General features: G+C 52.2%; 1 protein-coding gene across 2 annotated transcripts in view; it reads left to right on the top strand.

Moving 5' to 3' along the window:
• The window catches only part of PPP6R1 (protein phosphatase 6 regulatory subunit 1), a 104,840-nt gene that overhangs the window by 54,741 nt on the left and 35,963 nt on the right, over positions 1-14,136 (top strand). For both annotated transcript variants that reach the window (XM_044281720.1, XM_044281719.1), the window contains exons 12-14: positions 319-434; positions 554-639; positions 11,352-11,441. In XM_044281720.1, the coding sequence (XP_044137655.1) occupies positions 319-434; positions 554-639; positions 11,352-11,441 (292 nt within the window). The remainder of the gene's footprint in view (positions 1-318; positions 435-553; positions 640-11,351; positions 11,442-14,136) is intronic.

Below are 14,136 nucleotides of genomic sequence, written 5' to 3'. Positions count from 1 at the left end.
AAATGTTACACGCCCTGCAAGTTACACACACACACACAGCTCTGCTGCATGCCCAGCTGATACACACACAGCGTTGCTGCATGCACAACACCGTTACATACACTTCTGCACTAAAAAGTGCATCCTATAGTCATAAAGATATGGTAAGTTGTGTTGAAGTCTGAGTCCTGCTACACTTGACTATACCGTATATACCTCACTGGCATCCTTTAGAATTTTCATCCCATTAAGAATGTCCATTTATTGTAGTAGTTTTCCAGGACTGATTAATTATGCTCATTTTTGAATTTCCTCATATCTCTTCTGTTAACATTTCAGGGCAGAAGGTGGGCGGAGGAAAGGCTTTATGGGTCATCTCACCAAAATAGCAAATTCACTGGTGCAGAGTTCAGAAAAGGGTCCTAACACTGCTTTCATTAGTCAGCTACTTAAAGGTGAGTGTGATTGGGAAAGAAGTATTTCTGTACACTATAACTGCAATAAATTGTAGTTAAACAATAAATACACATTTTTTAATACTGCAATTTACAACTGGCCTTCTATATGTTCCCAGAACTTCCAGATGAACAGCAGGAGCGGTGGGAAAGCTTCATCTCAGGATCTCTTACAGATATTAACAAGAAAAACACCATAGACCTTGTAAGGATCGTATTGTCATGTTTATGTTGAGCTTTATTGAATTGAAGGTACACTGCCTGGTATCTACCCATGAGGTGGTGGCCCACTGATACATTTATGGTGCTGGCCAGAATCAGGGCAAGCTTCTTTCCCAACCATTTAACCCCTTAGACCATAGACTATCCCATAATGCGATTGCAAGGGTGCTGTGGTGTTGCCATGAAAGCAGGGTGATTAAAGGGGTAGTGGGGCGGGATAATATTTTTTAGGTAAGTGACATAATAATAGTGTAATAAAACAATCATTTCACTGATCTCCCACCACTGCCATTCCAGTGCTTACTGTGTTGCAGTTGGTTTCCACTACTTGGTCCTGGCTCCACACACAGGAGATGGCAGTAGATTCCCACTCACTAGTGAGCTAGGTCACTTCCAATAATTAGCTGACCAGAATCTCTTGCATTTCCCATTGTTGAGCCAAGACCAGGAAGCAGGAACTAGTGGGAGACTTGCTAAGTATTGAAACTTATAGTAACTTATGCATATTTTCTCGCCCATTCCATTGGGGGACACAGACCATTGGTATAGCTTAGGCCATTACTAGGAGGAGACACTATGCAAATAATAAAAAAAAAAACAGCTCCTCCTCCACTGGCTATACCCCCATGTTCCAACAGGAGGACCTCAGTTTTTGCTTAGTGTCTGATAAGGATCCTGCTCCTGCAGGGTCGTCCCTTTAGTTTTTTCGTCCCCTGTTTTTTTGTTGTTTTTTTTTTCTCTAAACAGAGGACGTAGAGTTGCATGGTGCGTCCCTGGTCTCTCAGCGGAGCGAGTGTCGGGGTCGAATGGCCGTCCCCGGCTACCTCCTTTTCCCCCCCAGAAGATAAGTAGAACTGGGCTCGACCTGCAGCTCCGGTGGCCTACCAGATCCGGGGTCACCTAGTCCTGCCCTCTATCCAGTACACTGCCACTCCTTGTGCCAGATGACTGAAGAGGTGACCCCCTGCTGGTCCGGAACAGAGGGTGAAGACTGCAGGATTCAGATAAGTACATCGGCTCTCCTGCAGCTTCCCCTCCCCCCGTGCTCACACTGTGACATGGTTGTTTAGGGCTTACCTGTGAGAGGGCCGGCTGATTGAGAGGGAGGAGGGATTCCTTCTTGTCCCCTGTATCCTGTCGGTGGGCGCCATTTTCGGAGCCTGGGTCTGCCTTTTCCCCCCAAATTTCTGTGACACGACTGGGGGGCGGAGCCTATCGCGTCAGCTCCGACGCTTCCACTTTGCATCAGCGCCTCTCCACGCTTGACTGCTACTCCAGCTCCTCACAGGTCACAGTAGGACTGATAGTGTTCTGCAAAACTTTAGGAGACCCGGACTCCGGGATTGCCTCCATCATGCCAAGACCTGGGGCCTCCCAAAAATCGAAAGCTACACTTCAGGTCCCACTGGGATCCTTTAAGGTCTGCTGCTTGCCAATATCGGTTACAGGCTCCTGTGACTCTTGCCTTGCCTCGGGACAGGATCATCCACCGCCTCCTCCCCCTTGACCAAACCAGCCCAGTCCCTCCTCCGCCCCTTCGCAGCCCGCTGAGCCCTCCTGGGCCTCTGCCATAGCTAGGGCGGCCGCGGACTTGGTGGCCATGGCCTTTTTTGAACGCATGGCGGCCACTGATCCTCCGCCTGCGGTGCCTGTAGTTAGCACAGCTCCACCTCCCGGTGCCCCCACAAAGGACGCTCGACCGCTAAGAGGCAGCGTACGCAGCTAAGAGGCAGCATGACTCTGCTCCCGCCCCCCCCTCCCCCTCCAGGCGTGTTCAGCCTCTCCCTCTCGCAGGGATTACAGGTCTGAAGGGGAAAGGTCCGGCTCGAACGAGGACACGGAGCCGGAACCCTCACCTAAGCTCTCCACCATGGTGGCAGACTTGGTCATGGCGGTACGTGACATCCAGGGGGAACCTCCTTCTAATAGTAGCCAGGAATTCCCCCTCTTCCATTCCAGAAAACCGGAGGCTGTCACATTCCCCATTCATGGCGAGTTCGCCAAGGTCATTTCTAAGGCTTGGGAATGCCCTAATCAGTTTTTCTGCTACAAGGCGCATGGATACTCTTTATCCTTTCCCGGCAGATAACATGCAGCAGTGGTCTTCTCCTAAGGTCGACCCGCCGGTGGCCAGATTGTCTAAGAATACGGCAATACCAGTCCTGGACGGGTCCTCCCTACAAGACTCCGTTGACAGGCGTTTGAACTCTTTCCAAAGCCATCTTTTCTCTGGCGGGCACAGGTCTGCGGCCCGCGTTCGCCGCGGCCTGGGTAGCCAGGGCGCTTTCGGTGTGGTTGCAACGCCATCATCAGGACCTCGCAGAGGCATCCTGCTCCGCGGACACCCTAAACTTCATTCCCAAGATGTCCCAGGCGACAACATTCCTCTGTGAGGCCTCATTGGACGTCAGCACTCTTTGCGCGGATTTTGGCCCTCTCGGTCACACAGCGCAGGGAGGTCTGGTTGAAGGTCTGGGACGCCGACGCGCGCTCTCTCACTAACCTCCCCTTTGTGGGCTCCAGGCTCTTCGGTGCTAAGCTGGATGAGATTATCTCTGACGCTACGGGGGGCAAGAGTACACACCTGCCCCAATCTAGATCCAAGCGCGCCTTCAGAGCTTGCCCCTCTGGCTCTAGAAACCAGTCCTTTCGGCGCTTCTCCTCCTCTAGGTCTGCGACAGCCCACTCCTCCGGCGGCTCTCAAAACTATCGCAAGAAGCCTTCCTTTAAGCCTCAACCTCCCTGGTGCCTGCGGGCACAGTTCCAGGGGAGTTCTGCCCGCCCCGTGGTTCCCAAGCAGTCCTCCGCCTGAAGGGGCGCTTGCGGTGGGGGGCCGTCTGCTCTCCTTTCAGCATGTCTGGATAGCTCACGTTCCAGATGCCTGGGCCTTGGAAATTGTAACTTCCGGTTACAAGATAAAATTTGTTTCCAGACCTCCGAAACGTTTCTTTCAGTCTCGTGTTCCGGGGTATCCAGCCCGAGCCTCGGCCCTTTTACAAGCGGTTTCTTCCCTTCTGGTCAGAGGAGTAGTTGTCCCAATTCCGCTGGAGGAACAGGGGGCAGGTTTCTACTCAAATCTCTTTGTAGTGCCAAAGAAGGAGGGATCAGTGCGTCCGGTCCTAGACCTGAAGCTGTTAAACAAGTCCCTGCGGGTGCGGAGGTTCCCAGATGGAATCCCTCCGCTCCTTTATTGCTTCTCTTCTTCCAGGGGAGTTCCTCGCGTCGGTGGACATCCGGGACACCTATCTGCATGTCCCTATCACAGAATCTCACCACAAGTTCCTGCGCTTCGCCATTGGCGACCGTTATTATTAGTTCGTTGCCCTTCTTTTTGGGCTGGCGACAGCCCTGCGGGTATTCACAAAGATCTTGGCGTCGATCATGGCGCTTCTCCGTACCAGGGGCATATCTCTGCTGCCCTACCTGGACAACATTCTGATAAAGGCTCCCTCTCGTCCCCAGGCCGAAGACAGCGTCAGGATCACTGTTCAGACTCTGCAACAGTTCGGCTGGCTGATCAACTTCCCGAAGTCCTCTCTCCAATCTTCCCAGAGGGTGACCTTCCTGGGGATGATTATGGACTACTGCAGCCCGAGTATTCCTCCCGGATTGCAAGTTCTCACGGATACGGGAGTCGGTGTCTCTCCTACATTCCCTGTGTCTCTCCATCCGGGAGTGCATGCAGGTTCTGGGGCTTATGGTGGCCTCCTTGGAGGCAGTCCCCTCTGTCCAGTTTCACACTCTGCAGCAGGCGATCCTGTCCTTCTGGGACAGGACATCGAGGGGTCTGGACTCTCGAATCCGCCTTCCTCCTCGGGTTCGCATGGAACTCCAATGGTGGCTGTCCCCTCAGAATCTGACTTCGGGGAAATCCTTCCTCCCAATCTCGTGGACAGTAGTCACCACCGATGCCAGTCTCCTGGGTTGGAGCAGCGTTCTCCAGGCTCGGACGGTTCAGGGGGTGTGGTCAGAAGTGGAAGCCCGCCTTCCGATCAACATATTGGAGCTCAGAGCAATTTTCGTCTCTCTGTCTCATTGGACCCCCCTCTTTAACGGGTCTCCCGGCAAGGATCCAGTCGGACAATGCCACAGCCGTGGCCTACATTAATCATCAGGGCGGAACCCGCAGCCGGCTGGTGATGCAGGAGGTGAAGAGGATCCTCCAGTGGGTGGAGGCTCATGTTCCAATATTGTCTGCAGTATACATCCCAGGGGTCGAAAACTGGACGGCGGATTTTCTCAGCCGCAACAGGGTGGATCCGGGAGAGTGGTCTCTGCATCCGGACGTATTCAAGGACCTCTGTCGCCGTTGGGGCCGCCCGCACGTGGACTTGATGGCATCCAGGCTCAACAACAAGGTTCCCATGTTCCTGGCCCGAGCTTGGGACCCGGAGGTGTACGGGGTGGACGCTCTAGTCTCTCCGTGGCAAGACTTTGCACTCCTCTATGTCTTCCCACCATTGCCTCTACTCCCAAAGGTTCTTCGCAGGGTCGCGGCAGAAGGAATCCCGACCATCCTCATCGCCCCTGATTGGCCTCGCCGCGCCTTGTTCTCAGAGGTCACTCGGATGCTGGCGGACGTTCCGTGGCCTCTTCCTCTCAGGGAGGACCTTCTGTCTCACGGACCTCTCTTCCACCAGAATTTACAACCACTTCGTTTAACGGCGTGGCTGTTGAGACCACCATCTTGAAGAAGAGGGGCTTCACGGTTGTGAAGACCATGATCAAAGCCAGGAAACCAGCTTCCTCCGGGATATACTATCGTACCTGGAAGGCCTTTCTTGTCTTTTGTGAGAAGATGGGCTTTTTTTTCCCCTTCATTTCTCCGTTCCGGTGGTCCTCTCCTTTCTCCAGTCAGGTCTTGAGATGGAAATGTCCCTGAGCTCTCTGAAGGGTCAGGTCTCCACTCTGGCCATTTTCTTTCAGCGATCTCTGGCTCTGCTAGGTCCGGCGAGGGCCTTCCTGCAGGGGGTGGAGCATTCGGTCCCTCCGTATGTCCCTCCTCTGCCCCCCTGGGATTTGAACCTGGTTCTGTCTTCTTTCCAGGCGGCTCCTTTTGAGCCCCTGAGGGACATTTCCCTGAGTTTTCTCACCTGGAAGGTGGTCTTTTTGGTGGCCATCACCTCTATCAGGAGGGTATCTGAGCTGGCCGCCCTTTCCTCTAAGGAACCCTTTTTGGTCTTCCACAAGGACAAGGTGGTACTGAGCCCTGTCCCTTCCTTTTTGCCCAAGGTGGTCTCCACCTTAATGAGAACATAGTCCTGCCATCCTTTTGCCCCGCTCCGGCGAACCCCAAGGAGCGTGCTCTCCATTCTCTGGATGTTGTCCGTGCTTTACGGGTGTACCTGTCGGTTACTGCCCCATTTTGCCGCTCGGACTCCTTTTTTGTGGTTCCTGAGGGGCCTCTTAAAGGGGTTGTCCAAGTTATGAAAAAAAATAATATAGCACTGAAAATCTGATATATAACTGAGCTAAGCAAGTTTTATGCAAAAAAATAAAAATATATATTTTTCCTCATTTCCCTGGTTCTTTTCTGGGCCTTTGTTTACATGCAATAAAAACAATCTCTGCCCCTCCCCCACTCTGCTAAGGGAGTGGATACAAAAGCTGCCCTGAGTGAAATGTCTGCCTGCTGGGAGACTCTGCAGTATGTGTACAGGGCCGGCCTTAGGTGTTCAGGCGCCCTGTGCGAGCTAACCTTGTGGCGCCCCTTCCCCCCCCTCCTAAAAAAAAAAAAAGCACTGCTTGTTGCTTGCATCATGGCATAGGCTGCCTGGCAATCCAAACAAGTAGTTACCAGCCCGCACACCCCAAACGCTGGTGTAACGTTATACTTCCCTACTTTGTGAGATTTCCCTACCCTCGTCACTTCTGGTCGCATCGGACATGACATGAGGAGGTGTGCAGCATCGCGCAGGCGCACAATGACAGGTTAGGGAACTTTCACAGCAGAGTGCGCATGCGCCAGGAGCCTCGCCGGCAGTTAGGGTAGAGAAAAATTATGGGCCAGTGTGCAGGCGCGGTGATCGGATGGATGTTCTCAGCTGGACACCGGCCGACACTGCGCATGCGCTGGGAGCCTCACCAGCGGTTAGGGAAGGGAAAAACTACATACAGGCCAGTGCTTTTTCCCTACCCTAACCGCTGGTGAGGCTCCCAGCGCATGCACAGTGTCGGCCGGTGTTCAGCTGAGAACATCCATCCGATCACCGTGCCTGCGCACTGGCCCATAATTTTTCTCTACCCTAACTGCCGGCGAGGCTCCTGGCGCATGCGCACTCTGCTGTGAAATTTCCCTAACCTATCGTTGTGCGCCTGCACGGTGCTGAACACCTCCTCACGTCATGTCCGTTGTGACAAGAGTAGGGAAATCTCACGAATTAGGGAAGTATAACGTTACACCTGCCCTGGTGTGCCATCATTAATTTACACTACTTTTCCCTCCATGGGCCCAACAATGTTAGCACCTGTGCCTATAACATAGTTCAGAAGGTGCTAGAAAACACAATGGGAAGATTTATCATTCCCCCTGCACCAGAATTGCCACTTTGCTAAATTGGGCTGGGTATGGATCAGTTTTCTAGTGCATGTAAATTACTATAAGGTAACTTTCCTTATAGTCCGGTTCGACAGTCTCCAGAGCAGTCCTTTAGTCTGTCTGGGGCGGGCTGTAGTCGTCAGACCTTGACGCGGTGAGTGACACAGGAACGAGCGGGATGCGAGCGGAGCGCCTGCTGCGCCAGTCCTACACACTGGCCAATCAGCAGCAGGATCTTTGCGCTGCGAAAAGCTGATTGGCCAGTGTGAACTGTGAATTTGAAATGGTGCAGACGTGCCAGACGCACGGCACAGGAGGATCATCAGGTGACAGGTCAGACACAGGGCAGTGGCGGATCCAGAGCCTGGTCTCGGGAGGGGCACTTTTAGATTATTTTTTTCTGTCCGCCGCCACAAAACAATGGTGCTTATAGAGCAGACTACACAGTGTAGCGGTATATTTTGTGGCACAGTGTATGCTATAGGTGTATAACAAACATATTTCACATGAAAACTTAGTTAGGCCCCATGCACACGGCCGTGTGCGGGCCGTGGAACCGCGGCCTGGATCCCTCCTGAGAGCAGGAGCTCACGGCGTCACTGGTTGCTATGACGCCGTGCGCTCCCTGCTGCCGGCACAGTACAGTAATACACTGGTATAGATCATACCAGTGTATTACTGTATTGCGGCGGCAGCAGGGAGCGCAGGGCGTCAAAGCAACCAGTGACGCCGTGCGCTCCTGCTCTCAGGAGGGATCCAGGCCGCGGTTCCACGGCCGTGTGCATGGGGCCTTACTTGGCTTGGCCCTTGGGGATCTCGGACGCCACTTCCACACTGGCCGGGGGCTCGGTGGAGCTGATGATGTGTTTTATCCTAATGAGAAAGATTTCATAATAAGTATTTGGAGAAGGGGCAGAGGGATAGCAGAGCAGGGAGAGGCTGGTGCTGCTACTAGGGGGTCATACCATGGGGGAGTAATAAAGCCCACCATAATGCCCCCCCCCCCCCCAGTAGTAATAATTCTTCTTATAATGTGACAGTGCAAAAAATACCCCCTTGTAATGCCCCCATTTGAGCTAATGTCCTCATAGTGCCCCCATAATGTGCCAGTATAAAATACCCCTATATAGTGCCCCTAGTAAATGAACCCATAGTGCTCCACACCCTCCTTCCTCCTAGTGCCCCCCATAATGTACCAGTATAAAATGCTCCAGTAGATGCCCTCAGTGTCCCCCATAATTTGCAAGTATGAAATACCCCTTCTTAGTGCCCCCCGTAGATGACCCCATAGTACTCCTCCCCCCCCTTCCCCATAGTACCCACCATGTGTCCCAGTGTAAAATTGTACTGTACAGAGAGCCCATATAAAATACCCCTTCTTTGTGGCCTCAGTAGATGCCCCTATAGTGCCCCCAATCATGGTATTAACAGAGAATGTTGCCCCCCCCCCCCCCCCCACAGGGGAGGGGGAGTCAGGTCAAACAGGGGAGGAGGCTCCCCGAGGGAGAACACAAGTGCCGCCTCGCCTGCCGCATATTACACTGCGAGCTGTCGGCCGCCCGGCGCCCCTGTTGCTATGGCGCCCTGTGCGGCCGCACAGCCCGCACGCCCCAAAGGCTGGCCCTGTATGTGTAGGACTAAAAGTTCCAGCTGTATAATGACACTGGTAAGGGAGTGTATACAAGAGCTGCCCTGAGTGCTGGGAGACTCTGCAGCATGTTGCATGTGTAGGACTACATGTCCCAGCTGTATAATGACACTGCTAATACACACAGGATCTTCCCCCTACCTTCTAGTATATCAGCTCCAGTGCCCAGAATTGTCCCTGCTGCAGAGCTGTGCAGCTGACGGGGTTAAGAATCCCAGCAGAGAGTAGACGGCAGTGAAGGGGGGCGTGTACAGGCTTGTAAACGACCTTTATCAGAGCAGAGAGAGAAGCTGACATCACAGGTCATGTGACCCTCAGTCAAATCTGAGAAACCAGCCACCGGAGATAAAGGGAGTGAATTGGAAAGCTGTTACATTTGCTTAATTAGGAACATAGAACCAAAAAATAACTTGTATAACCCCTTTAAGGGTCTGGCGGCCTCCAAGGTCACTGTGGCTTGGTGGATTCGGTCGACTATTGCCATGGCCTATCGATCCCGAGGTAGGGTTCCCCCAGTGGGGGTTACCGTGGGCCAGGCGCAATCGAGCTTCTACATCACAACTTTGTAAGGTGGCCACCTGGTCGTCCTTGCATACCTTTACAAAGTTCTAGCAGCTGCACTCTTTGGCGTCAGCTGATGCTGCCCTAGGGCGCAAGGTATTGCAGGCTGTGGTTCCTGTTTAACCGTTGGACGTTTTCCCTCTGGAGGTGCTGGTCTTCCCACCCCATGGACTGCTCTAGGATGTCCCATGGTCTGTGTCCCCCAACGGAACGGGCGAGAAAAGGAGATTTATTTTGTGAAACTCGCCTGTAAAATCTTTTTCTCGTCTTTTCCATTGGGGGACACAGCTCCCGTTAACGGCCCGATGGCGGTGTTTCTTGGTTCTGCTTTTCTTTGTTAATATTTGGTCTCTGATCTCCTTCTCCTACTGCTTTTGCACGCACTGAGGTCCTCCTGTTGGAGCATGGGGGTATAGCCAGTGGAGGAGGAGCATAGTGTAGTGTCTCCTCCTAGTAATGGCCTAAGCTATACCCATGGTCTGTGTCCCCGAATGGAAAAGACGAGAAAAAGATTTTACAGGTCAGTTTCACAAAAAATCTAATTTTACACTATTCTGCCACTTTTCTTAGGGCTCATGGACCGCGGATCTGCAATATACAGCCACTGGCTGATTGCACTTGCAATCTGCAACATACGACAGAAGATAGGACATCTTTTGCGGAGCGGAGGCATGGATCAGAAGCCCACAAAAGCACTATGAAGAGCCTGCTTGGGCTTCCCATCCGTGCCCCCGCAACTCAAAAAGACAGAACATGTTCTGTTGTGAATCGCAGGGGATAACTATTAGATTGGTGGGGTTCACACAACTGTGACCCCCCACCAATCACTAGAATGGGGACCTGGTAATGAATAAAGCAGCCGGTTGGGCATGTGTGCCGCCACTCTATTTATTTTCTGTGGTTAGAGTATAACTTTAAATAACCAGAATCCCCCTTTAACTATTTATCCCTCATGGGGAAAACCATAAAAAAATATATATATTTTTTTTAAATGGCTGAATTGGTGGGATTTTTGGGTCCTCTCACCTCCTCCAAAAATGGTAAATTAAAAAGGCATCACTGTGTCCTTAGTGCCACAACTAATGACAGATGATCTTTATTGTCCTGGTTCAGAGCTGAACCCGCACTTATCCCCTTCTTCCCCCACTCAGCCCCTCTGACATGAGCATTGGAGCATTTTATGCTCCGATGCTCTCCCTAACAGGGCAATGGCTTTTTTGTCTACATTTTTACACCGCTAGGCAGAGGCTTCCACCTAGTAGTGCTCCCGGTGACATCACAGACACTGATGGGCAGACTTTAGTGCTGCCCTAGGCGTTTTACAGGCTAGGTCAGTGCTAAAGCCTGCCCATTAGTGCCGGTGATGTCACCAGGCTCGCTGCTAGGCAGAAGCCTCCGCCTAGCTTACCCACATCACCTAGAAAAACCCTATGCACAGGGCAAGGGAGAGCATCAGAGCATGGAATGCTCCAATGCTCATGTCAGAGGGGCTAAGTGGAGGGGAAGAAGGGGATATGTCCGGGTTCAGCTCTGAACTCGGACAACCCCTTTAAGGGCACAGTCTAGTTTGGTACTTAAGAGTCCAGGGATTGTTTTTAATTATTCTACTTTGCACTTCAAAAGCAGTAACTTTTTTATCAGCATAGCCATATGAGGGTTTGGTAATGCTGGACAAATTGTCACAATTTTGGTGTACCTCTACTTTATTATATAACGTAAAAAATTTGGGGTGACACTGTATACAGATCAATTCCGCCATTGTTTTAGGACTTTGCTTTTAGTACATCACTGAACGGGAAGGGGTTAAACAAAACTGTAAATTTGGTTTGAAATTGCAGGGTTACACTATAGATCACTGACACGGCATCATTAGCTTTTTTACATTTTCATAATCCGTATTGACACATTACATATATACACTGTTTTACTGTTGTTCTCCTTTCTGCAGGTAAATACAAGAAATATGCACTCCTCCAGTGATGATGAAGACAGTGACCTGAAGGAATTTAATTTTCCTCAAGAGGCAGTTCTCCAGCAGGTGAGATAAAATTTTTCCTTTACTACAAGTCAAACCACAATTGAAGCATGGAAACAATAATTTCTCATGCATGGCATTGAGGGACACAGCACCATGGGTATATGTCCAACTATCACTAGGAGGCGACACTAGACATAAAAAAGTGTTGGCTCCTCCCCGTTGGGCTATACGCTCTCCACAGACACTAGACAGATCAGTCTTGTTCTAGTGTCCGTAGGAGGCAGACCTGACCTGCTTTTTGTGCAGGTCATCCTGCAACTTTTTTTTTTTTTTTTTTCTCTTCTCTGCAGGTTCCGGCCTGCGGCAGGGGTGGCTCCGTCGTGTTCCACTTTAGTTGCCCCCCTGCGGGCGCGTACTCGGGTACCTGGCAGCCACCCAGTCCCCTAATCTGCTTCCGCAGTGGAATTCCGGCAGTCCCGCGGTTCCCGTGTTGAGTCCGCCGAGGGGGTGGTTATTGCTGCGCCTGAAGACGTCTGAAGGTGAGTATGTTAGATTAGGGTCTCCCACACGTTCCCTCCCTCTCCTCCATTCCCAGGTCCCTACACTGGTGGTTCAGTCTCTCAGCTGTATCCTGGCCCCAGAAGCCACCTGGCCTTCCGTTTTTTCCTCTCTGGGGGTCGCTTCTTAACTTCTCTCTCCCCCGGCCCCTGTTCGTCGCGGCAGCTCTGGGGCACTTCCGCGATCGTGGCCGTTCATTCTCGGCCGCGCTCCACTAATTTAGGCCCCGGCTTTTCGGGCCTACTAGGGAATCCTGCCCCCAGAAGCCCCCTGGCCTTACATTTTTTCCTCTCAGAGAATCGCTTCTTAACTTCTCCTGCTGGGGGTGTGCTACACAGCTCCTGGGGTCTGGTAGGCAGGCTCTGGCTGAATTGCTCTCCAGGCTCCTTCCCCCCCCCCCCCCCCCCCCCCTCGATTGCTGCATTCTCCTGCAGCCCTGCCACCTGCTTTATGCTGCTGCAGCACCACCTCTTGGGAACGTGGCATCCGTGGACAGATAGGACAGCCCTGCCTATCGGATCGCCGCGTATTTCGCGTGCTCCCGTTGTCTACGGAGGTTTCCATGTGGTCGCCTTGTCCCCCCTCCCACCCTTTTGTGTGTAGGTCCCCCCTGAATGGGCTCCCTCCGTGTCGAACCATGGGAACCTTGCCTGACTCGCCCAATCCCTGGCAGAGTTGCTGGAGCGCTACCTACAAACTGCGGTCTCTTTAACCCCCTGGGTCCTCCCTGCGGATGGGCCACGTTCACGCCTATACAGTTTCTGTATTACTGGGTGCTTCCTTCCCCGGGCTCTAATCTGTGCTGCGGATGTTGGTTACTTCCCTTTTTGGTTCTTCCATACATCTGCTACTCCATTACGGTCGTGCTCCTTGTACTTCTCAAGGCACTGTCCACAACGGCCATCCTGGTTCAGCATGTACGTGGTAACCATATCTGGCAGGGGTGGCCCAGCCCAACCCCCACCTCCACCTTGTCGGTCTAGTGCTACTTCTGGTGTACCCAGTATATGGCTGATCTGTTCTGATCTGGTGGGTGGTCCACATACAACCACGCTCCCTACACCATGCTCCGTGAGCTTTTGTGCTACGGTTGCATTTGCCATCCCTATCAAATACTACTGTCTGCTGCCGCGTCCCCCATATTTTAAAGGAGTACCCGCATTGTTTTCTATTACAGGGCGGACCATTCCTGGTGGAGTACAGTGTTCTCCACTGGATCTTCTCCTTGTTGGGGTACGTAGCTTGGTGAGCACCGGCCGCTGCAGCAGTTTTTGGCCATCAGTGGATGTCTTCAGCCACACGGAATCCTTCTGGGGTCAGCGACATTATCCTCGCTGGACGCCCTCCCTGATGAGTCAGGGACAGAACCACTGAGCGCCACACACCTGCCTGGCAGGTGAATTTTCTGCTGATTGCTCTGGCATTGGACAGGGCTCCGTAGTTCCTTTGGGGTCCGAGCGTTCCTTTATATTCTCTGCTTAGTTGTACTATCTAATAGAGGACAGTCCCCTGGGACCTTGCTGTTGTCTGCGCCTGTCTGGTACTCTCTCCCCCTGGGAGTCTTCTGTATGTCGGTCGCAGCTGGTTTCTACATTTCATGTAGTCACTCCCGCTTCTTTTCTAGCGACTTCCCCATTCCTTATGCATATGGGTGTCCCACCCTATGTTTTTTACTTTCGCTTCTCCGGGCTGGTTTCCTGTTCTTTCCCGCTACGGGAGTTGTTTGTTCCTTGCCTTCTTCTCTCTCCTACTGCTTTTTGGTACAAACTGATCTGTCTAGTGCCTGTGGAGAGGGTATAGCCCAACGGGGAGGAGCCAACACTTTTTTAATGTCTAGTGTCACCTCCTAGTGGTAGTTGGACATATACCCATGGTGCTGTGTCCCCCAATGCCTACTACGAGAAAAGGATTTTACAGTGAGTACAAAAATGAGATTTTTGTGAACTCACCTTGTAAAATCTCTTTCTCGCTTTATTCATTGGGGGACACAGGACCATGGGTATAGCTTGCTGCTGCCACTAGGAGGCGACACTAGGCTGAAAGCTGTTTGCTCCTCCCCTGCAGGCTATACCCCCTCCAGCCTGGAGAGAGCATATCAGTTTGTGCTTCAGCAGTAGGAGAAACATACCGAAACAAAACAAAACAGGAAGACCACAGTCCAACCAAACAACCGAACCTGACCTCAGTCCCAACCGGT

The sequence above is a fragment of the Bufo gargarizans genome, chromosome 2 (assembly GCF_014858855.1).
Source record: "Bufo gargarizans isolate SCDJY-AF-19 chromosome 2, ASM1485885v1, whole genome shotgun sequence".
NCBI classification, from domain to species: domain Eukaryota; kingdom Metazoa; phylum Chordata; class Amphibia; order Anura; family Bufonidae; genus Bufo; species Bufo gargarizans.
Note: the sequence above shows the minus strand (reverse complement) of the source record. Positions and strands in the feature narration are given on the sequence as shown.